At 35.6% G+C, this 23,989-nt stretch overlaps 1 protein-coding gene across 10 annotated transcripts in view; it reads right to left on the reverse strand.

Annotated features, from left to right (window-relative positions):
* Window positions 1-2,985: 2,985 nt before the first annotated feature.
* LOC120781269 (feline leukemia virus subgroup C receptor-related protein 2) overlaps window positions 2,986-23,989 on the reverse strand; it is a 28,431-nt gene continuing 7,427 nt past the window's right edge. For 7 of the 10 annotated variants that reach the window (XM_040113452.1, XM_040113453.1, XM_040113458.1 and 4 more), the window contains exons 2-11: window positions 22,899-23,217; window positions 18,570-18,687; window positions 18,046-18,148; window positions 16,995-17,123; window positions 15,890-15,985; window positions 12,233-12,374; window positions 10,082-10,272; window positions 5,615-5,739; window positions 5,433-5,543; window positions 2,986-3,506 (exon numbers count right to left, since the gene is read on the reverse strand). In XM_040113452.1, the coding sequence (XP_039969386.1) occupies window positions 3,143-3,506; window positions 5,433-5,543; window positions 5,615-5,739; window positions 10,082-10,272; window positions 12,233-12,374; window positions 15,890-15,985; window positions 16,995-17,123; window positions 18,046-18,148; window positions 18,570-18,687; window positions 22,899-22,974 (1,455 nt within the window). In that variant the 5' untranslated portion in view covers window positions 22,975-23,217 and the 3' untranslated portion in view covers window positions 2,986-3,142. Of the gene's footprint in view, window positions 3,507-5,432; window positions 5,544-5,614; window positions 5,740-10,081; window positions 10,273-12,232; window positions 12,375-15,889; window positions 15,986-16,994; window positions 17,124-18,045; window positions 18,149-18,569; window positions 18,736-22,898; window positions 23,218-23,989 lie in introns of all 10 variants that reach the window. The other 3 variants (XM_040113460.1, XM_040113461.1, XM_040113451.1) reach the window with 2 other exon arrangements.

A 23,989-nucleotide genomic window follows, 5' to 3' on the forward strand; every position in this document is an offset into this window, starting at 1 on the left:
ATCTGTTTCGGCAGCTGAGGGAGAGCCTCGTAATGGCGTATATCCCTGAGGTATGGAAGACGGCTGAGGTGATCTTCATACCCAAAGTAGGAAGGAAGGACTACTCTCTGGCCAAATCTTTCAGGCCAATTAGCATAACTTCCTTCCTACTAAAAACTATGGAAAAGATCATAGACTATGAGATAAGATCGAAGGCGCTGAAGATTGCACCACTGCATGCTGCTCAGCATGCATACAGAGCGGGAAGATCGACTAATACGGCTCTGTACCAGTTAAATTCGGAGATAGAGAGTTCACTGGAGAGTGGGGAAGTGATGCTATGCGCCTTCCTGGACATCGAAGGTGCCTTTGACAACAAATCTCACAGGAGTGTAGCCAGGGCACTGGAGAGAAGGAATGTGGCAGCACCGGTGCGTAGATGGATGGAAGCCGTACTGCGCACCAGAATTGCTGAGACTTCAGTAGAAGGGACAAGGATTCGTCTCGGCACAACAAGGGGCCGCCCACAGGGTGGAGAGTAGTCGTGGACGACCTGTTAGCACTGCTAACGGACAATGGAATCCGCTGCCAAGGGTATGCGGACGACATTGTAATCATAGCCAGAGGTAAATTTGAGGACACTCTCTGCGACCTGGTACAACGAGGTCTAAACTTGGCAAAGGGGTGGTGTTGAGGAGTTGAACTGAGTATCAACCTCTCAAAAATGACCGTAGTTCCGTTTACGAGACCCCAGCTGGTCTCAGGAATCTCACACTTGGTGGTAGAGAGGTCGAGATGACTAGCAGGGTCAAATATCTTGGTCTTACGCTGGATTTAACTTTGCGGTGGAAGCAGCATGTGAACCAGACCCTGGTAAAAGCAACAAAAGCATTAATGGTGTGCAATCGGCTGGCGGGAAAATCCTGGGGCTGTAAGCCAAGGATCGTATGGTTGTACACCATGATTGTGCGACCGATAATCACGTATGGGGCGGTGTCCTGGGCCTCAATAGCGTCGAAAGCTTCGGTAGGAACCCAACTATCGAAGCTACAGCGGCTAGCTTGTGTCTGCATGACGGGCGCAATGCGTACTTGCTCAACGTCAGCTCTGGAGGTCCTGATGGAACTCACACCTCTGCATTTGGTGATCGGTCAAGTAGCCAAGCACTCACTTCTGCAAATGACAGCAGAGGGGTGTGGCAAATGTAAGGTTATCTCGTCGCAGAGGATGGAGGTGATAAGTGGTAATATTCCAATAGCCCTCCTCCCGAAGGACAGCATTACCAAAACAATTAACTTCACGAAGAAGTTCAAGGTTACCCTCGGCAACAAGAATGAGTGGAACGACTCTACTCTTGAGCTAACGCTGAGGGAAAGCACGTTGAAGTGGTACACCGACGGTTCGAAAACATCGGAGGGAATTGGGGCAGGGATCGCGGGTCCACGCACCAAACTCTCCATACCGATGGGTAGCTTTCCGAGCATTTTTCAGGCAGAGGTCTTTGTCATAAGTCGATGTATAGAGATAAACCTCCATCGCAACTACCGCAATGAGTGAATAACTATACTCAGCGATAGTCAAGCGGCACTAAAAGCAATCTCCTCCTACGAGATCAAATCGCTACTCGTGCAGGAGTGTAGAGAAAAGCTGAACAGCCTAGCTGAACGAAACCAGATGCACCTAATTTGGGTGCCTGGTCATAGAGGTATAGCCGGCAACGAACTGGCTGATGAGCTTGTCCGCTCGGCAGCTTCGACCAATATGGTAGGGCCCGAACCATTCACCGGGGTGGGCCCCCATACCGTAAAGGAGCTGCTCCGTAAGGAAGAAAGAGTGGGAAGGGAAAGGAATTGGCAACGAGCGCTTGGTATGCGACATGCTAAGTTGCTAATTGGGGGGTACAACCAGAATAGGTTTAAATCAATAATGAACCTCCCAAGGAATAAACTCAGGCTACTGGTCGCATTCTACAACGGCCACTGCAAGCTGAATAGGCATTTATTTAACATGGGCCTATCATCTTGTGCCAACTGCCGGTTTTGCGACAGGGAGCTTGAAACCCCGGAACACCTGCTAACCGACTGCACAGCAGTCTGTAGACGCAGGTTAAAGGCCCTTGGATCCATGTTTCCGAATAGGGATCACATCGCCTCACTAGCACCCAGTAGGATATTGGACTTTATCAATATACTGGGGCTTAGTGAGTCCCTGTGAGTTAGGAGAGGGCACAATAGACCTAAGGTCGCGGTGCATTCCTCAATTATTTATCTATCTATATAACGGTTAAACATTTGCATAGCGAGGCTTGCATGCTTCCCATCAAGGAACTAATGAACTCCTCTCCTTGCCGCTACTAGAATTAAATCCATATCATTCTTAGTTGGCCCTAACCTTCTAAAGGCGGGTGTACAAATTTGACACCTGTCGGATTATTAGTTTGTAAATTATATCATTTTGCGTAAAACGACTTTTGTTATTGTGAAAAAAAAATTGACAAAAATAAATTTCTCGTGTTGATAAAATAATGATGAAGGAAAATACACTTGAAATAAAAACTTGGCTTGATGGCGACTTTCTGGACACTGCTTCAGGAAAATCAGCCGTCAAGGGTTGGTATGCTAAGTTTAGACGTGGTGAAATGAACAGCGAAAACGTTGAACGCCCAAAAGAGCTTGTTATCGACGAAAAATCAAAAAAGGTAAGACCATCAACAGCGACTATTACACAGCGTTATTGTTACAAGTCCATGAAAACGATGGAAAAATTCCATGAATTTGGCTTAGAATTGTTTCCACCATATTCTCCAAATCTGGCCCTAAGCGACTATTTCCTGTTCTCAGATTTCAAAAGTATGCTCGCTGATGAGAAAATGTCGTCGAATTGCCAAAAAAAAACAAACGTGTCTTACTAACAATATTATTATTAACCAATATTTAATCTGTTCTATTTTTTTTTATTTTAAAACTAATTTAACACTTAAATATGCATTAAACCTACAAACAAATATACATTTTACTCGTTTATATTTCGGAACAGACATATCCTTTCATTTAAAATTTGTCTTTTTGAAAGACGAACAAATACAACGTTAAAGCTTGCAAATATGTGAAGATCAACTTCAGGTGCTCGTTTATCATTATATAATAAAAGCAAATAAATATTTCTACGTACTAATGTCCTTTAGCTTCTCAGTTGGGATGATGATAACGTCTGAAGACTGCACTTGCACTGATTCGGCGGAAACTGTGAATTCTGGCGCTGCATTTTCTCGATTTGCATTTTGCCTTCTCAAATCCGGTTTTATGAACCCAGTAATTAATGTGCCTAACACTAGCATAATAGACATAAAAACATCGGCTGGAATATCTCCGTAGGAATAGAATAATTCTGAATATAGAGACGTGAATCCAATACCAAATACTTGGGCAGCTGCATTAAGCAAACCGGACGAAGTACCTTCGGGTTCAGGATATGTAAGCTCTGCGGCGAACTCGAAACCAACTGGCAAATAGCCGGTCATGAAGAATCTGAAAAAATCGAATAAATTCAATTGTTGATAATAAAACCAATGGCAAAAAATCTTAGATTCAAGATTTAAAAAAATCCTTAGACGGTATTATTTTAGCTTTTTATCTTTTTTCGCATGCATGAATTTTGAAATTTAATATTTTGTATATGTATATTGTTGGTAGTAATACATTTTAACTATTAACAATATACACAAACTATTAAATTTCAAAATTCATGCATGCGAAAAAAGAACATTTATACTATATATGTAAGTCTTCACATGACTCATTTTGACCCAATAAATAATTATTTGCTATTGTTATAGCAGCCATATTTATTGAATTATGATATTGAGTTTTTTTAATTCTGTTTAATTCGAGTTATGTAATATTATTGAATTATGGTGTAATATATTCAGTAAAACTAAACGTAGAACGTAAAATATATAAAAATAATAAAGTCAAAATAAATTCGCAATTAAGTATTTTTTAACACAAGTATATCTAATGGTTATTGTAAATCTTAGCTTTTTTATTTATTTTTATCTATTATATTCAATTTTGTTATTTAATATATTAATTTCACAATCTTAATACATATATATGTATAATATCTTCTTGGTAATAATCAGAATTAGATGATTTTGTGAAACAATTTTCTATTCCCCGTACAAATATTCAACATATAACAACGACTGCAATAATGTTATCGTCTACATTATTGTATGTGGTGTTTTCAACATAAGCGTTGGCGCCAAAGGCAACACTTTTTGGCGTACCCAAATCCACCAGTTTTGAGCGGTGCATTTTTTACCAGCAAGCATTAACGCCGTGCGACATCCCTGAATAAACGGGAACTTTACGGCAAATTTTCACTTAAATCCTAAGATTAGTACAATAGAAATAAAATGCAAAACAAATTAATTTATCAATAATACTAACATCTATTTGTTTTTTAGAGCAATTACAATTTCTTCGTTTTCTGCAGCCAACTATTCGCTCAGCGTTGCTTATTTAGGTATGCGTCAGACAAAATCTACGGAAATGAGAAATTTTTGACAGTAATTTGCCGCTGCCGCTCTTATTTTGGGACGGCAGTTAGTCATAACTTTATACATTTAGAAAAATCATTGTCAAATAACATAGGAATACACAAAACATTGTTTACATAAAAACAATCCCATGTGAGATAACAAACATATGCACCAGAAGAGATAGGCCTTAAAATAGTATATATAAGAGATGACGATACTGATATAAAACCAGAATAAAAAATTCCCATTCAATTACACATCTTTTCAATCCTCCACCCGCGGTAAGCTTTATAGAAATTGTATTGATTATTAATCTTTATTTCTTCGAGCCGGATAAAAAGCTCGAGCCAAAAAGTCCTGTACAAAGAAGCATATAGGCAAATCAAACATTCGGTCTTTCGAACCGGATGAGAAGCTCAAGGTTAAAATAAAAAAAATTCCAATATAAAGAAGCATACAGGCAGTATTGGCCCAAACGAATCAATAGAGCTTAAAGCAAATCTTAAGCCCTGGTATTATTAGATGCAGGAATAAATTAGAAAAATTCTCGGATGAATTCAGATAATGATGAAATTTTATCGAACTTTTCGCGGAATATGTCCATGATAGGAAAGACATTAGTGAATCGAATTAACTGAATTTCCTAAAACCAGGTGTACTTATGTACATACATATCATAAATGTACGTTCAAAAAGAAGCATTCACTGATATTTGACATTTATTGCTCTACAAGTAGTTTTCAGATATCTTAATGGTGTGCTAGTAATATAAAAAATGATATTTAATATTGCAATGCTCTGAGGATTTGTAAAAAACATAAATAATGATCTCTAAAAGATATCAAGAACATATTCGAATACAAAATTCATAAAATGAATTTGTATAAGATTTTATTTTTCCAGTACTTACCCCAAAAGTCCAGCCGTCACATAGACCACAGCGATATTACCCGTTTCTAAGGTAAATGTAAATACCCACATGCCAACCATAGAGAAGGCATAGACAGCCAAGGTGGTTTCTCTGTAAAAATAATTTCAAGATCATCAAATAAATATAAATTCGCAAAATAATAAATATTATTTTGTAATTACTTAAATTTGCGCATTTGGTCCAGGACCACACCGCTTACAACAGAGCCGATCATGCCCGCAAGAACAATAGTCAAACCAATGCGACCAGTATCAACTTCATGTCCCGGATAATATTTGAGCACAACCTAGAGAAATATATTTGTATACAAATTTTAAACAATCAACGATTATATAAAATATATCAATTATTTTTCATAGCCCGGTAAATAAAATTTAAGAAAAGCTAATTAATCAAATTACTACTTAAATTAAAAATATAAGCTTACATTTTTGTAAAAAATTAATATTGTTTTGATGTATATGTACATAAATTTGATTACATAAAAAAGTATTTTTATACCCTGAACAGGGTACATTAAGTTTGCCACGAAGTTTGTAACACCCAGAAGGATACTTCGTAGGCCTTAGTGGATCTAACGCCCTTGCATCTGTCTGTGCATCAGTCTACATATAAGCGAATTAGGTCCTCAGTTCTTAAGATAACGACCTGCACACGCACTTTTCTCGCCAAAAAGCTTTCACCGATGTGGGCCAACTTGGGACATAGCTGCTATAAAAACCGGTCGATCAAAATCAAGTACTTGTGTGGTAAACACAAACCATCATCACGAAATTTGGATTATTGTTTAAGACAATATCCGAATTTAATGTTTAGATCGAAACACTATAACTTACATATAGCTGTCGTAAAAACTGACCGATAAAAATCAAGATTAAGATCTTGGCAAAAGATATTATTTCCTTACTAAGTAACCTTAATTCGACTTGATCAAACTAGGACTAGAAAAACGCATTTCGTTGGATGCAAATCGTTGGTCGGTTATGATTTCAGATTTATTTAATATGTATGTGTGTGTATATGTATGTACCTACAAGTATATACATATGTATTTGCTGTGAGAAATGCATCCCTATAGCTTTGGTAACACTTTTTTGGAATATTTATACGATTGGAATTTAAATGTACTCTGTCCAATCCCAAAAAAGGGAGACTTTACAATATGCGCCAACTACCATGGGATAAGCCTCCGCAACATCGCGTATAAGGTTCTATGAGCGTATTATATGAAAGGTTAAAGCTCACCGTCAACAAACTGATTGGACCTTATCAGTGTGGTTCTAGGCCTGGGAAGTCAACAACTGACCAGATATTCCCCATGCGCCAAATATTAGAAGATACCCGAGAAATAAGGATCGGCACACACCACCTCTTCTTCGATTTTAAAGCTGCTTTTGACAGCACGAAAAGAAGCTGCCTTTATGCCCTATGTATGAATTCGGTATCCCCGCAAAACTAATACGTACACAGCAGACGTTGAGCAATACCAAAAGCACCGACAGGATTGGGAAGTACGTCACCAAACCGTTTGGCACAAAAAGAGCTGCAAGACAAGGCGACACCCTATCGTGCGACTTCTTTAATTTACTGCTGGAGAAAATTATTGCAGAGCTTAATCGAGTAGGTACAATCTTCTATAAGAGTGTACAACTGCTGGCGTACGCCAATGATATTGATATCATTGGCCTCAACACCCGCGTCGTTAGTTCTTCTTTCGAAAGAAGTAAAGTCCTCTTTCGACGAACAAATACCAAACTCCATAAGTCACTTATTATTCCTGCCTTGCTATAAGTTGCAGAGTCATGGACGATGACAAAATCTGATGAGTCGATGTTTCGAGTTTTCGAGAGAAAGGCTCTGCGGAAGATTTATGGTCCTTTGCCAAAAAGCAAGTTATATGTATGTATACAAATGAGTAGTCGTAGTAGTAGTAGAAAAAAGTTACAGCTGTTCAAAAATGAGTGAAAATAATGAAGAAATTCACTATATTCACAATTCATTCAATACAGCTTTTTGCACGGTCCAAAAGCATGTCGAACGAGTGTTTTAGCTGGTTGGGCGATATGGCCGCCAGTATGCCGGTGCAAGCCTTTTGAATGGCTTCTACGTCGGTATAACGCTTTCCTTTCATTAGCAAATGCATTTTTCCGAAAAGGAAGAAGTCGCACGGTGCCATATCAGGTGAATACGGGGAGTGGTTAATGGTTAAAATGTGATTTTTGGTCAAATAATCGGTCACAAGCGTTAATCGATGAGAGCAATTTTTGGTTGTCAGTCAATTTCTGCGGAACAAACCGTGCACATACCTTTCGTAAGCCGAAATGTTCGGTCAAAATGCGATAAATCGATGTTTTGATCGATCTTTTGGAGATGTTCAATTCCATTTCCATGAATTTCAATGATGATTTCAGCTGATTTTTGATGATTCGCGCACAGTTTCGATGGAATTTTCGGTTATAACGGTCATTTATGTACTCACGACCACTTGAAACGTTGAATATGTAATGGTTCTGTGTGGTCAGAGTCCGGAAACATACTATTCGGTGTTCAAAATATAAAGATTAACAAGTAAGGAAGGGCTAAGTTCGGGTGTCACCGAACATTTTATACTCTCGCATGATAAAGTGATAATCGAGATTTCATTATACGTCATTTACATATTTTTCAAATACCGTATTTTTGTAAAGTTTTATTCCGCTATCATCATTGGTTCCTAATGTATGTACTCGTATTACACAGAAAAGGCATCAGACGGAATTCAAAATATTGTTATATTGGAAGAAGGCGTGGTTGTGAACCGATTTCACCTATATTTTGTACATGTCATCAGGGTGTTAAGAAAATATTATATACCGAATTTCATTGAAATCGGTCTAGTAGTTCCTGAGATATGGTTTTTGGTCCATAAGTGGGCGAGGCCACGCCCATTTTCAATTTTTAAAAAACGCCTGGGTGCAGCTTCCTTCTGCAATTTCTTCCGTAAAATTTTGTGTTTCTGACGTTTTTTGTTAGTCCGTTAACGCACTTTTAGTGATTTTCAACATAACCTTTGTATGGGAGGTGAGCGTGGTTATTATCCGATTTCTTCCATTTTTGAACTGTATATGGAAATGCCTGAATAAAACGACTCTGTAGAGTTTGGTTGACATAGCTATAGTAGTTTCCGAGATATGTACAAAAAACTTTGCAGGGGGCGGGGCCACCCCCACTTTTCCAAAAAAATTACGTCCAAATATGCCCCTCCCTAATGCGATCCTTTGTGCCAAATTTTATTTTAATATCTTTATTTATGGCTTAGTTATGACACTTTATAGGTTTTCGGTTTCCGCCATTTTGTGGGCGTGGCAGTGGGCCGATTTTGCCCATCTTCGAACTTAACCTTCTTATGGAGCCAAGAAATACGTGTACCAAGTTTCATCAATATATCTCAATTTTTACTCAAGTTACAGCTTGCACGGACGGACGGACAGACGGACGGACAGACGGACGGACGGACAGACAGACATCCGGATTTCAACTCTACTCGTCACCCTGATCACTTTGGTATATATAACCCTATATCTGACTCTTTTAGTTTTAGGACTTACAAACAACCGTTATGTGAACAAAACTATAATACTCTCCTTAGCAACTTTGTTGCGAGAGTATAAAAATATACCAATTTAACTGATAACACAGAAATCGAAGCCTTTTTTGTCGGTTATAAATAAAAGAATTTGCTAATGAGTCGAGAAGTAATAACCTTTTGTGCTACTATATACATAACCTGGGATTGATGTACACAATATTTAGTGTGACTTTTTAAATGCACATACTATAGATTCAACTCCAAATAAATAAAAATAAAAATAATAATTGGGCCAAACATAAGTTAGACCCACAATAACGTGCCGATAGTACTAGTGAATAAATGGAACCAAGAAACCCCGAATCGATGCTTCGTAAATGGAGCCATTACGCTGCTAATTGAATGAGGTTTATGTTCAAAGTCTGATATCGTCAACCATAAAACTTATTATTGTTACAAACATACACTATTAACAAAGAAAGCCTGAAACTTTTGGAAAAAAATATTGTAATATTGGCCACTTGCGACGCTATTTCCGGTGACCCCTCGGAAAAAAGATGCGCCCGCGTTGGCAGGATAACTCCTTACAGGATCATCTAAAGTGAAAATACGTTTTTTAGTTTAAACTTAAACTTAGAACGTGGACGAAGAAAAGAACTGAAAATTGAATTTTTGACAGACATTTATACAAAAAAAACAAAAATTTCAGTGAAAATTATTCGCAATTTTTTTCAAATAGTTGTAATCGAAAAAAAACCTTCATCCTAGTCTTTAAGAATTGTATCTAAAGACCTGTGTAAAATTTCATGAAGATCGAGTTTCAGTTAAGTAGTTCTCTTGCGCACAAGTTCTCAATGCTGTATCTCTGAAATTATAACTACATAGGATCAACTTGAAAATTTAGGACAATATTCTACAGGTGTTGTAAAATTTAGTTAGACAATAAAAAATTTCGATTTTTTGAAACCCTTAAAGCTCATGTAACCCCTTAACTGTTATTTGTTTAATTGATTTCTTTGGATATTGTCTAAGTATTAAATATTATTAAATTTGAACTTACTGGGTTAAGCAAAGTTGATATCGCATAGAAAACGCCGACATTCATGCCGTAGGAAATTAAAAGCAGTATATAATTACGATTAATAGCCAAATTCTTCAACGATCGCTTAAAAGATGCTTCAGACTCTGTACCAGCTGCAGGAATTATAGATCGCTTTGGATTTGGCGGCGTCGGCGGCTTATCCCTAAAAACTGAACAGTTAAAAAATTAAGTTAAGAATATAAGCTTATTCCATAAATATATGCGTTAGTATAATAAGTTTTCGAGTAAGAAAAATTAAAGTATTTTCATATAAAGTCGTAAGGTTCGTGTTCCCACAGAATATTAAACAATAAAAAGTGCATACGTCTAAAAATGCAAATGTTTTATAAACTCGAAACATGTTGGACAAAGGTATAATACATATAATAGTTTAGTTTGTAAAACTAATCTTGAAATAGAGTTATATGTATTCATCAAATTGATATGTATGACGAGAAGAGTTGTGTTTCGATTGTCTGTCCGTCTTTCCGTGCAGGCGAATCAAGAGAACTTGATCATTGTCACGCTTCCAAAACGCCGTCAATGTAAAAATCTTAAAGTAAAATTGAATGCACGCCCACCCCTTATAACGATTATGTTAAAAATTACTAAAAGTGCGATAACTCATTAATTAAATACTTCAGAAACATTAAATTACACTGCTAAGATATGTATGTATGTGTTCGTGTTTGAAGGCTTCATAAAAATCAGTGTAATGATTGGATGATGGGTCCCACTTAGGGACCACTTTCGGTGCCTTCAAGGTATGCCATATCACATCTAAAAACTATGAAAATGTGGCAATATGTGGTTGACTTAGTACGATGTACATTAGAGCGGTTTGATTTTTCTCTTAAAATGCGGAAAATGTTCTAAGTATCATTTTGAACAACTTTGCCTTAGAGGTCATAGGTCTAAAATCGGTTTCGAGTAAGAGATTTTTAAGGCGAAAATAAAAAAAATCTGAATAATCAGTTGTAAGGGTGATATGTGTTATAGTTGCTCGATCTTACCTTTACGTAGAACATTTCCCGCATACGCGATTTTATAGGAAAAAATCGACCCGATCTCATGTTCAAATGCATGTATATCGGTTAATTTGTGAGGTATCTTTATGAAACTAAGTCAGTTTTTCTGTTAATAACTTATCGTGATGCCAAAAATGGATAAAATCGAGTCAATCCTTTCCCTAGCCCCGAAATACCTAATATACGAATTTCAATTTCGGTCAATATGTAAGATACCTTAGCAAAATTAAGTGAACGTCTAATATAGGGTATATTACAGTTTAATGCCGAAAATTTGTGAAATTGGTCGCCCTAGTCTTCATCTACTACATATAATTCCAGGAGACATTATGTTGAATATTTCGGTCACTGTGATAGTTGTCTACATAAAATTGTGTAGAAATTTGTTGTCGAACACTGTTTACCGGCTTTCTACCTGACTTGAAACCGTTTATGTTGATCAAAATGTGTGATATTTTAATGAAATAAAGTGAATATGTTTTCTTAAACACAATGCAAATATTTCCCATTTTTGTTGACTTCTTTCTTATTATTAATAATAAGATATTATTAATATTTTAATTGCAGTCATTTTGATTTTGTTTATATTTCGTAAATCCTATTTTAATTAGTTGGGTTTATTTTAATATAAACAAATTAAAATGTAGGAATGGACATGAATGGACCTGAATGAGCCTATGATTCAAAATGAAAATAATTCACCATCTTGGAGCTTTACAAATTGCGAGAGCATAAAGCTTTTTTATTTCAATTTCAATCGCAGAGTGCTTTGAGTTGTAGGCTTATCGTAATAAAATGTCTTGAAGTTAGTTTCGAACTTTGAATTTTTTTAAATGCGACTCAACAGAATGCCAACGGGCATTTTTTCGTCTAATTCCAGCAGACAAATTGATGTCTTGACTTGTCTAAATTTTAAAATTATTCCGTTATCAAAAACTTTGTGACTTTGTATACATTTCACATCCATTTCTTATTATCGTTTACAGTATTCATCTAAAAAAATGCTTCAATATACCGGATAAGGCATAATGCAGGAAAAAAATTGTATAAATAAAAAGTGTTTAATTTCATTAAATATTTTTATATAGAAGTATCATCTTACAAAATATCATCAGCACCATTAAAATGGTTGTAAAGCCTGCGAAACAGTAGAACATAAATAATAAATCACTCCCGATTATTTCTAGATCATCCGAGTTTCCTACTAAAATTGGAGGGAGCACAAAACCAACAGCAATGCCAAGCTGGAAATAAATAGTAATAGTTAACGAAAATAATATTACCAAATATAGTAACAAAATAAAAATATAAGGACGCATATATACATATTATACGATATTTTATAACAGTATCTGTGATTATACATAATTGATTCTAAATGTGTAAACATATTTCCTAATTGCCTTAATTCAATTATGCATACATGTCATTTTGAGTATAACATAGTGTATGATAATATCTAGATCTTCATTCCTCTAATAGACTTTGTACTATGAAAATACGTCGCTATGTATGTATGTCTAATTGAGCTAATTAGATTGGTTGTTATATAAAATCGCGGTCACAAAGCAAAATATTGTAATGAACTAAGTGAGTCTATGAATATATTATATGTATATTTCGCCAGCTTTGATCGTGACATTGTGACAGTATTGCGTTTCCTTGCTCGTTTTATTGTGTATTATTTACAAGCAACCGTTTGGAAAACATCCCAATTGCACACGTCGCGAGACTATAGAAATAGTGCTTAAGAAATCAGCATTAGTTATTAAGTTTTGGTTAAGGAGCTAGCACTTATACTTAAGTAGAGGGGTATACAGTGAAATTCCTCATATCCGGACACTCACCGTAACAGGGTCTTTTTCCGGCACAGCTGTCCACATATGGGAGAGTGGCAAAAAGCTATGTTTAAAATGTGTTCTCTGACTCTAAGGGCTGGAACTCCGAACTATACATATTTCTACTGAACTATGTAATAAAAAATAAAATACGGCGCCAACGCAAGTTAATTTGTTTGCTGTGATACTTTTGCGTGTTGTTCGTAAAAAACTGTAGCATATCTTCACAAATTAATAAAAATTAAAAAACAAATTGTACAAAATTTTGTTTACATATTTTATGAAGTCTTGTCTGTTTATCAGAGATAATTTAAACGAAATATTACCTAAATAGTGCCCATGTCCGGTCATTAAAACATACTTTTGTCCGATTATAGGAATTGATTTTGTATGGAAATATTAGTGAAAACGTTGTGTTCATGAAACTTGTCCGGCTATGGGAAGTGAACGTTTATAAGGACTATCCGTCATGAATATTAAGTTTGCCTTATACTAAAATGTTTAGATATATATATATATATATATATATAAACGCTCAGCGTAACGAGTCAATATAGAAATGTTCGTCGTTCGATTAGGCTTTGAGATATCGATCTAAAACTATATAGGCTTCCATTTGCGTTATTAACTACCTAAAAGTGTAGAAGGGAATACAATTTTAATCAAAACTCGAAAATAATAATACACTTAGTCTTTCCGTTTTTAAATGGCCTATAGCCATTTTTTTTTTGAAACTTCGCTCTAGATTTAGAAAAAGTTACCTAGATGTGAAAAATCCAAAACTAATCGGTTATCTCTTAAAACTGTCCTGTTATTATCAGCATGGGATGTCATGTTTGTCTATATGAATAAAGCTCAATAAACATAAATTTCAACAGCATTTTTCAAACAAATATTTACATTTGTTTACAGACCTGTACAAATCTTTTTATACTTATGTACATACTAACTATGTTCACTCATTGTAAATGTGTCTGCGTAAATTGTGTAACCCGGTATAACATTCATGATCACTTTATCTAGAAATATCTCTATGATGACATCTATTTTGAATACAATTTTCTTTTCGTAAATGTCGTATGATTATGGATTTTTTTAAATATTTTTTTAAATAAAATTCAAGTGCTTTGAAAATGCAATTGAAGGAATTAACATTTACTCGTATATTTCGTAGGTTATTTGAATTTTTTAAAAGTGTACACCACGAATTTTTTTGAAGTTTAAATTTTTGAATTCTGCTTTGAAGCGAGGTTATGTGTACAAATACTCAAAAATAAGTAAGGAAGGGCTAAGTTCAGGTGTAACAGAACATTTCATGCTCTTGCAATTTGCAAAGATCAAAGCCGGGGATTTTAGGGTAACTCCAATACACATATTGTAACGGATTTCTGGATAAATCGTCTACTTTGTAACTCACTCTTGAGTTCGATTGTTAAATAAGAGTCCCAATTTAATGGCTATACACTTATCTTTATTTCTAATTGCAATTACTTAACGCTTTACTACTCATTATCGGGAAATTCATCGTCGATTGTATTTTGTTCTCGTGTCGGTTAAGCGGGACGTTTCAAAATCCTGGATATCAGTTATATGAGGACTAAGGCAAGTTTTCTCGCGATTTTATATACATATTTCAGGCACGAAGATACACTGTTATTAGAAAAAAACTCTCTCTCTCTCTCAATTCCTTTAAAACAACTCACATTTTGGTCGATATATGTACATATGTCGTATAAAGTCAACTTTAAGTTCGAAAGTCTTTATATTAGGCATATGGGGGCTAAGGAAGTACTGATCCGATTTTCGGCGCTAGGGTATATTATTATCAAAAAAACATTCTCCCAGATTTCAATAACATATGTCACAGATTAATCGATATTTTACCACACATTCGGTAAGTGGGTGCTTGAACAGTTTTGGTTCGATTTTAACAAATTATAGACGCGATATGGCCTACCTTAGAGGTACTATTTGTGCAAAGTTTCTTCCCGATATATTCTTATAACTTTATATACTGAAAGGTGAAAAAATTAAATGGAATTTAAAATTTGTTTATATGGGAGGCTTGTGTGGTTTTAGGTTTCTCCCATTTTCGTACTGTGACTACTGTGAGATACAGCCGATTTTGTGACGAGGCGTCCGTGTTCACTAGAATTGTCTCCTAAGCTTTAAACGCGTTTTTCTCGAAACTACTTTTTTTGAGGTGGTTGACATGATGTCTCAAGTTCTACTGAACCGATTCCTTTAAAATGTCGTATATATCTTCTTTATACAATGCCCTATCGTGTCTGCCTTGGATTTGCAAAAATTTTGATTTGAAGTATTTTTAAAAAATTCGAAAAGGTCGAAAAAATCGGGTCAAAAAAAAATTTTTTTTCAAGTCGACGCCATTTTGTTATTATTATTTTTTTTTGAAAATGGTCAACCCCATAACGACATCCTTACTTATGAAGAATCTTCTTGTTTTTTGTGTTTTAGATCTCTATAACGGTTGAAATCACGTCAACCAGGACGCACCGTTTCTTTTGAAGCCCCCACTCCACCGGCCCGTATCTCGACGAATTTTGTTTTTTTTTGTGCAATTTTTTTTATATAATTAAAATGTCAATAAAAAACATATAAGAAAGTGGATAGTAAAAATGTTTTTCATTTTTTTATCTTAGTTTAAAAAATGCCTAAAATTCATGCGTCTAGACTAGAATACTCCCTCAAAAAGATCATTTTCTAAGATATCCAGGGATTTTGTAAAGCTGTGTAGTAGCTTTCGTTTCAATTTTGAAACATACTGCAATAATCAGTTTTGCGTATTTATTTCCTACAACATTACACTATCACTTCCGCAACTAAAATTGCAATATTCGTTTTGAAATAAATTAAATATACGCATTATGTCATAATTGAGTTAGATAAATAGTACTTACTTGATTGCCAAATACTCCCACGCTACACGCTGACGATACTTGATGAGGCCCAAACCAAACGGCGGCGATGCGTGCTGGCAATGACAATATGCATACCTTTAAATGAAATTTAAATATCACATTTTAGCTTGGAAAATAATAGTTACAAGTAAGGAAGGGCTAAGTTCGAGCATTACCGAACTTTTCATACTCTTTTAGTTATATGGGGCTAAGGCGAGCTTTCACCTGATACCTTTATATGGGGAGTGAACAGGTTTATCTTCAGATTTCATCCATTTTCACATGGTCGACAAGAGCCCTGATAATACATATACATTAAACTTATTAGAGGGCGTGGCCACGCCCAATTTTTCAAAATTTTTTGATCACAGATATCCCTTGCTACAGTGATCCCCTGTGCCAAATTAGAGTTTTATATCTTATTTTCGTGCTTAGTTATGGCACTTTATAGCGTTTCGGTTAATGTCGTATTGTGGATGTGACAGTAGTCCGAATACGCCCATCTGCTAACTTGTAATTTTTTGACAGGGAACGCGCATATGAAGTTTCAAGTGCTGAACACATAGAGCGCGACAGACTGCAAGCGACATCTGTCAAATATTAAAATACACACGTTCTTAAGGACACAGTTATTTAGACAGCTGCACGACTACACGACTGCAGGGCGCCAGTTGTCGCTCTCGCTAACTTGAAAATATTTTTATATTTGCCGACGACAGAAGAGACGACAGTAGAGTTGACGGTGGAGAGTAGTGATGCCATTAATATGTAAAATGTAAAATTATTCAGAGGTCTTACAAACCTGATGTTATTTTACGAAAAAAGCATTACATAGATCTGTTATATCATTTTTAATAACAATTGATAATTTAAAACAAAAATATTTACCTATTTACTTATTTTTTGCACAAAAAATTTCACAACTGTGAGGTGAACAAAACTATTTTAATCTGTAGCAACATGTTGCTAGAATATAAAAATAGTGGAAATTAAATATCGATGTCCTAGCAAAGAATTTCTATCATCTCAAAAATTTTGAATATAGCAATAAATGTAACAAATTATGTATGGATATAATATTTTGTCATGTCATGTTAATACAAACCTGGGCTAGCGCGACAATAGTCTGACCAATAAATGTGACATAAAAAAGATCCGGTTGTACAGAAAATACTTTAATCCATGAGCCAATACATGTGCCAACAATGCCGACCAATGCTGTTATCCGCAGCCCCTGAAAGTAGCAAGTTAGATAGGGTTCACATACGAAGAATATTGTTGCTCGTTATTGGAAAATTATGTTTTGCTGTTGCCCATTGAGTTCACACTCCTCATATTCTTGTACGCATCATATACGTGGGGTACAAACATATTTTTCACTAGCTAATTTTGATCTATCATTTTTTAAAATTGCATATTACACGCATAAAGAATTATATGTATATACATATATACTATATGTAATGCATACATGCAAGTATGAATACAGTATATTACACACAAAAAATATATGTTAAAATTCTAGATTCCGAATATGTGAATAAAAATACAAGCAACTCGGAGCTCTTCGTCTTTCCTCTTGGCCCTGCGACAAAATTTTTCGTGCATGATAATTTAACTATAAAGTTAAATTCATTTTTTATTTAAATTAGAATAATTAATTTTGTCTTAAATTTATAAACAGAAAAAACTTTTTATTCAATTAGTAAAAGTGAGTTGAGTAAATTTAAGCGGATATTTAAAGAACACCTGTGAACATTTAGTATGCGCAAAATAAAACAATGTTAGGAAATTATTGTTTTTATATTATTTTATATTGCACAATAATTTTAAACTGTATTAGTTTCGCAGTTTTTGGTTCAGTTTTGCGTTAATATTTCAAATAATAAAAAAATTGTTGACACCTTTACATTGTCGAACAGCAGTATTGTAAGTTTTGTGTTTAAGGTTTGGATGAAACTGTCTAACATTGGATCTTAAATCTATTTTGAATAAAAAATTGGATAGATAGATAGATTAGATAAAACTTAATTAGCTTTTCACAGTTACTTTTGAATATGTCACTAATGACTGTTTATTTGTTTTTTTCGAGGTGTGATGCGTGCTTGGACCAAATAAAATATATATTTTTCTACTTCTGTTTCATTTCCTCTTACCATTTTATCAAGAAACCAACTTCCCGGAAAAATTAGTGGTATATAAACTATCATGTATATCATTGAAGTCCAATCCACCCACTTATCATTAATGCCATAATATCTGAAAATATAACAATAAGTTAACAGCAGTATGTATAAAATATTATGCGTTACAAATTGTAGCTGTGTATGTTTCAATATTGTACTATTTATTTATCTACATATGTACATACACTTATATATAGATGTACTTACATACATAGGTGTTTGTGTCAATACAAACCGAAAAATTGTTCATCAAATGCCAAGGAATGTAATAATTACATTTCAATAACATAAGATAAATTTTATTTCCATAATTCGTAATTTTTTTTAGTTTTTGAGAGATTTGTATACATACATACATATGTAAGTATGTATGTTTAATCAATAAGCAAATGTTTTTAAAATTCATGTTAATTGAATGAGCGATTAATTCAAATTGGAGAACATTAAAGACCCATTTAATATACAATATATACCGTTTACAAAAGAAAACTTACTTGACAATAATATTGTTGATAATACTGTATTGGATCCATTGAGCCGCATTTGCACCCGAGTAAAACACAAACAGGAATAGAACGACCCAGCGGCGTTTATAAAGTTTGATCTCTGCAACTAAAGAATTCAAAATATTTGTATGTAGTCCATTCCTATAAATATGCGCTATAAGTAAAAATGTGAAGATATTAATTGCAGATTTACATACATACATATGTATGTGTGTACATTACATACTATGTACATACATATCTATATAAATAAAAATGAATCGTCAAACTGTATGTACGCGCATAACTCAATAACGCCTGGACCAATTTGGCCAATCCTTTTTCTTAAATGTTCGTTGAAGTTCAAAGATGGTTTTTACGGCGAGAAAAATTCGAATAATTTCCGGAAAACCCCTAAAAACAGCCTTTTTCTTTTCCCCATACAAACTTTGCATACATACATACATATGTACATATGTAAGTATATAAAAATGAATGTTTGTTTGTTAGTAACACTAAGAGAACGGTTGATGAAATTTTTAAAGGTTGTTTGTTGTGGATCGGGAAAGGTTTAGAAACAAATACCTTATACTTTTCATGAGGAGAAGTCGGAAAATTGGACAATTACAAAAAGTAACATTTTTTATACACATTTTTTTCAATTTTTGTTTGTTTTGTTTCAATATTTTGATTTGTAAATTATTTGAATCGTTCAATTGCGGTCGCTTGCTTTTTTATTCGGGCTATCCAAAGGAAAAATTATTCAGTGAAAACTTTATGTGTGTTTCAGACGAAGTGATCAATTACTGATTGAAATTTGTTACGAAGCCACGAAGAGGTCGCGCTAATATTTGTCGGCGTTCTTTTTGTCATCAACGTATGGCAGCCCAAAGAAAGGCAAGAAGTACTCCCAAAATGCGATGACATACGTGCGGAATTATGGATCGCGGTCAATCAGCTAGCGGTCGTAACGATATCACAGCACGACTTTTTAAACAATAGCTGCGATGTTTGATGGTCTTTATCTTGAAGCAATCTATGGTATGTATGTATGTATGTATATATGGTGCTGTTAGATGCTGAATGTATTCTGTTGCGTGTTGCCGCACGCACACATTCTTCTTTCGATGCGGATGGTGATTACACCAGATCAAATTGATGAAATCATTTCAGCGGAAATGCCTGATTCAGAGATAGATCCAGAATTATACGAAGTGGTGAAAACCAATATGGTTCATGGACTTTGGGAACCTTACAATCCCACTTTGGTTTGTATGTCTGGCAATAAATGCACGAAACACTACTCATGTGCTTTTCTTTCGGAAACGGAAATGGGAAATGACGGATATTCACTGTATCGGCGTCGCTCACCAGACGACAATGGCAGAACATTTAGCATTTAGAGGCGTGAATATCGACGTTAACAACACATCGAAGTTGAAAACATATGGATCGTACCATATTCGCCACTTTTGTCTAATTCACATTCAAAACTCATGTCAATGTTGAATATTGTAGATTGGTGAAATCGATCAAATACGTTTGCAAGTACGTCACCAAAGAAAGCAACATAGCGGTTATTGGCCTTGAACAATATGAGATCAGCAGTATCAAATGGGTCGATATGTGAACCGCAATAAAGCGCTTTGTAGGATATTTACTCTTGCAATTCATGAAAGTTTTCCGACTGTTGTGCGTCTCGCGGTTCGACTTCATTTAAGTCATTGCGTATTGTGAATGGTAGAGTGTGTGCAACTTTTTGAGAAGCATGCCAGCAGTTGCGTTTGCTGGAACATGCTAATCACTGGAAACAGACGAAGGACAATGCAATAGTTACTTCGCATGCCACTGAAGTTCGCATAGTTTCCGCGAAGATCATTTCGACATATCAGTCTTCAAATTCGCGTTAATTATGGGATACGAAAAAATGACATTGCCGATGACATTTTACATTGTATTCGCTAAGAATTGGAAATGGGCAAATTTCGGTTGATACTTCCGTTTTGTCAATTCACTTCAACGGAAGATGAACTCATCACGAATGTTTATCCGAACATTGGCCAAATTATCGTAACTGCGATAGCTTGAGTGCACGCGCAATTTTAGTTGCCAAAAATACCGACGTTAATGACTTAAACTGGAAGATTCAAAGTCAAATTTCGGGAGGTTTGCGCTCATATAAATCGATCGATCGTCTTGACAAGAAAGAAGAAACCGTAAATTATCCAGTGGAATTTCCAAATTCTTTGGAGAGCCTTGGTATTCCCCAGCATCATTTGCGTCTCAAAGTTGGATCTGTCATTATTATGTTTCACAATCTTCATGCGCCGAAACTATGTAATGGAACCCGACTGATTATGACGCAGTTATCGAATACAAGGGACAGCCATTTCATTTCAAACGTATTCAATTTCCAGGGAAAATTGGCCAGATATATGTATGTGGCGTGTTGACGAGTTGGAAACCCATCTTTTTTGTATATTTACGCACCAGAACAGAAATCAAAAAAATTATGTTTATTAAGCTGCTCTACATTAAAAAAATGTAGAAAAATCGAAAATAAATCATTTTCGACACAATATAATTTCAACTTTTTTTCATTTCAAAGCATATAATTTCGGCTTCGGGGTCAGCTAGTGTAACATATTTACAAACATCTCTACGTAATTGGTAGAAGTTTATTATTTCCTCAGAAATGCATAATAGTGCCTTCAAAGTAGTCAGAATATTCGATATTTTTGCTACTCTAGGGCCCAAGGGTGACGAAGAAAATTTAACTCTTAAATAAGTTACCACAAAACACTTCTCACTTTGACTCAAAAACTATTTTTCGACTGAACTAACAACAAAGCAGTGATTGCTATAGCTTAGTGAACGTGAGCCAGCTGTGAATGAATACCGATTATTCTGAGCTTCCCTCCCCCCAAAGAAGCGTCACGAAATACTTTAACGACTCCTAAGTGATGTTATTGATCGACGCTCTCGAGAAAAGCTTTAAGGTACCCGACTACCTCAGGGCCGTGGTGCGGTGCTACCTTAACAACAGGAAACTGCTGTACGAAACTAAAGAGGGATCACGACAGATAGCGGTCACGTCAGGAGCAGCACAAGGAGCTATGACGCTATATTAAAACTAGAAATGCCAGATGAATCGTATTTAATAGGCTACGCGGACGACATTGCAGCAGTAATCACAGCAAGGGTTCCAGAAGAAGCGCAAAGAAAGCTGAACCAGGTCATGATACGGACGCAAACATGCCTCGACTCACACAGCCTCCAGCTCGTTACGGAGAAAACAGAGCTACTGCTGCTAACAAACAAGCACATACATACCTCTCGAGATAAGCATGCACACGACTACGGATATTCTTAGGACAGAAAAACCTTCTGGGTACAAATCCAGCACGCCGCAGGAAAGGCAGCGAAGATCACCTCTCAACTGAACCGACTAATGGCCAACATAGGAGGCCCCAGTCAAGAAAAAAGAATGCTCCTAATGTCGACAACAATCAGCGTTTTATTATACGGAGCTGAGATATGGGCAGATGTGTTTAAAAAGGAAAACCGGCGTAAGGTAGCGGCCAGAGTGCACCGCATTGCAGCCCTCAGAGTTGCATCAGCCTACCGAACAGTGTCCGACCGAAAGCCGCGGCAGGTGGACGGACAGGCTTATAAAAGATCTAGACTCATGGACAGGCCGAAAATTCGGAGCGGTAGATTTTTACAAACCCAGCTGTTATCCGGTCACGGGTACTTCAAAAAGTACCTCGACAGAATGGGAAAAGTCGAAGAGCCGTCATGCATATATTCTTCGAATATGCACGCTGGCAAGGAGAACGCAGCGCCGTAGAGGACCTGGTTGGCCCAATAAACACGGACAATTTAGTCAGCGTCATGTTGGAGAGTGAAGTAAACTGGGGGATTATCAAGAAACTCGCTGCACTCTTGTTACGCAGCAAAAAGCGGGACCTGGACGCAGGTGCGCAGATGTAAATCTCTTAATGAGAAAAATGGAACCCCCCCTAAAGTAATGCAAACGCGGACCCAGGGTGGGACGACGGTTCCTTAGAGGGGGGGTTTTTAGTGACCTGCAAGTGGCACATACCGCTGCTGTGACGATAGCACCGATGATACGGAAGGCATTCTCCACCCCTTCAGCCGCAAAATAAAAAAAAAAAAACAATTTAATTAATTATATTGTTAGTATAGTATATAGTATATTCAATCTCTCCATATTAACATTGCGCCATATGCTATATTTAGCTTTTGGTAAAATTTTGTTGCTACTTGATCATTTAGGTTCCTGGTAAATCCAAATAAATTGATATTTTAAATTACCTTCCACATTTCCTGCATCCGAATGTTTACTTCCAGAAATTTTTTTCAGATGCAAATCTGTCTGATTTGTGGTCATTTTAGTTTCGGTACGTTTTACACTTGATATGTATTTAACTGATTTTTGTTGCTGTTAACCAATGGTTCCCTTATGCTTAACATTTATTGATTGTTGAAGAAAGGACGGTTAAACGTTGGTCGGTGGTATTCCAATTTTAAATAGATATGTTTTCACTCTTTCTCCTACTTTTAGTTATGTCTTTGCGACTCAAATCATTTCAATCTTCGTGAAGTTTTAAAAAATTATTTGAGAAAATTCAGGCTGAAATGAAAAAAAGTTGTAAAATTTTATTTGAATGTGAAATTTGTTCCGAAATCCGTAATTTAATTGCAAATGAAATTTGTGCCATGAGCCTTGGCATGATTAAGTGTGTGTATGTAAGTATGTACATATACAGACATTGAAATGCAGTTTAGAACTATAATTTTGCATATGAGAGATCACGCTTTATGATTATGCCCTACTGAACCCTCTCAACAATTCTTTAGTAGCGCGAAATTGTGTACTTATATACACGTCAGATAGTTTTTTCAAATTGGATGCTGCACATACTGGACCGTATTCTGATTGAACATTAGGCTAAGTTCACGCATGAAGACTTTACACATGGACTCTTTTGTCGCTCATTGTTGGCAAATTCTCTTTTTATGTCGCTACCCAGCGGGATAATGGTTCACCGCTTACATTTTTCTTTGAAAAATACTTCGAAGAAAATTCGATGTAGAATTCTTCGATACCAGGTAATGCATAAAAGTAAGCTATGCGGAACCTCGCTTACATTTTTCTTGAAGAATACTTCGAAGAAAATTCTATGTAGAATTCTTCGATACCAGGTAATGCATAAAAGTAAGCTATACGGCTAGATTCTACAGTGTTCATATTTACAAATCAAGTAAGTACATGAAAAACGACAAATACAAATTGATGGAATAAAATTTATAAGTAAATTTTTTCATTATTTCGTCAAATCATCAAGCAAAAAGTTGGTCGTGATCAGGTGAGCTACTATTTTAATTAAAAATTTTGTTTATTT

Source organism: Bactrocera tryoni, unplaced genomic scaffold (genome assembly GCF_016617805.1).
Source record: "Bactrocera tryoni isolate S06 unplaced genomic scaffold, CSIRO_BtryS06_freeze2 scaffold_517, whole genome shotgun sequence".
Taxonomy (NCBI): Eukaryota; Metazoa; Arthropoda; class Insecta; order Diptera; family Tephritidae; genus Bactrocera; species Bactrocera tryoni.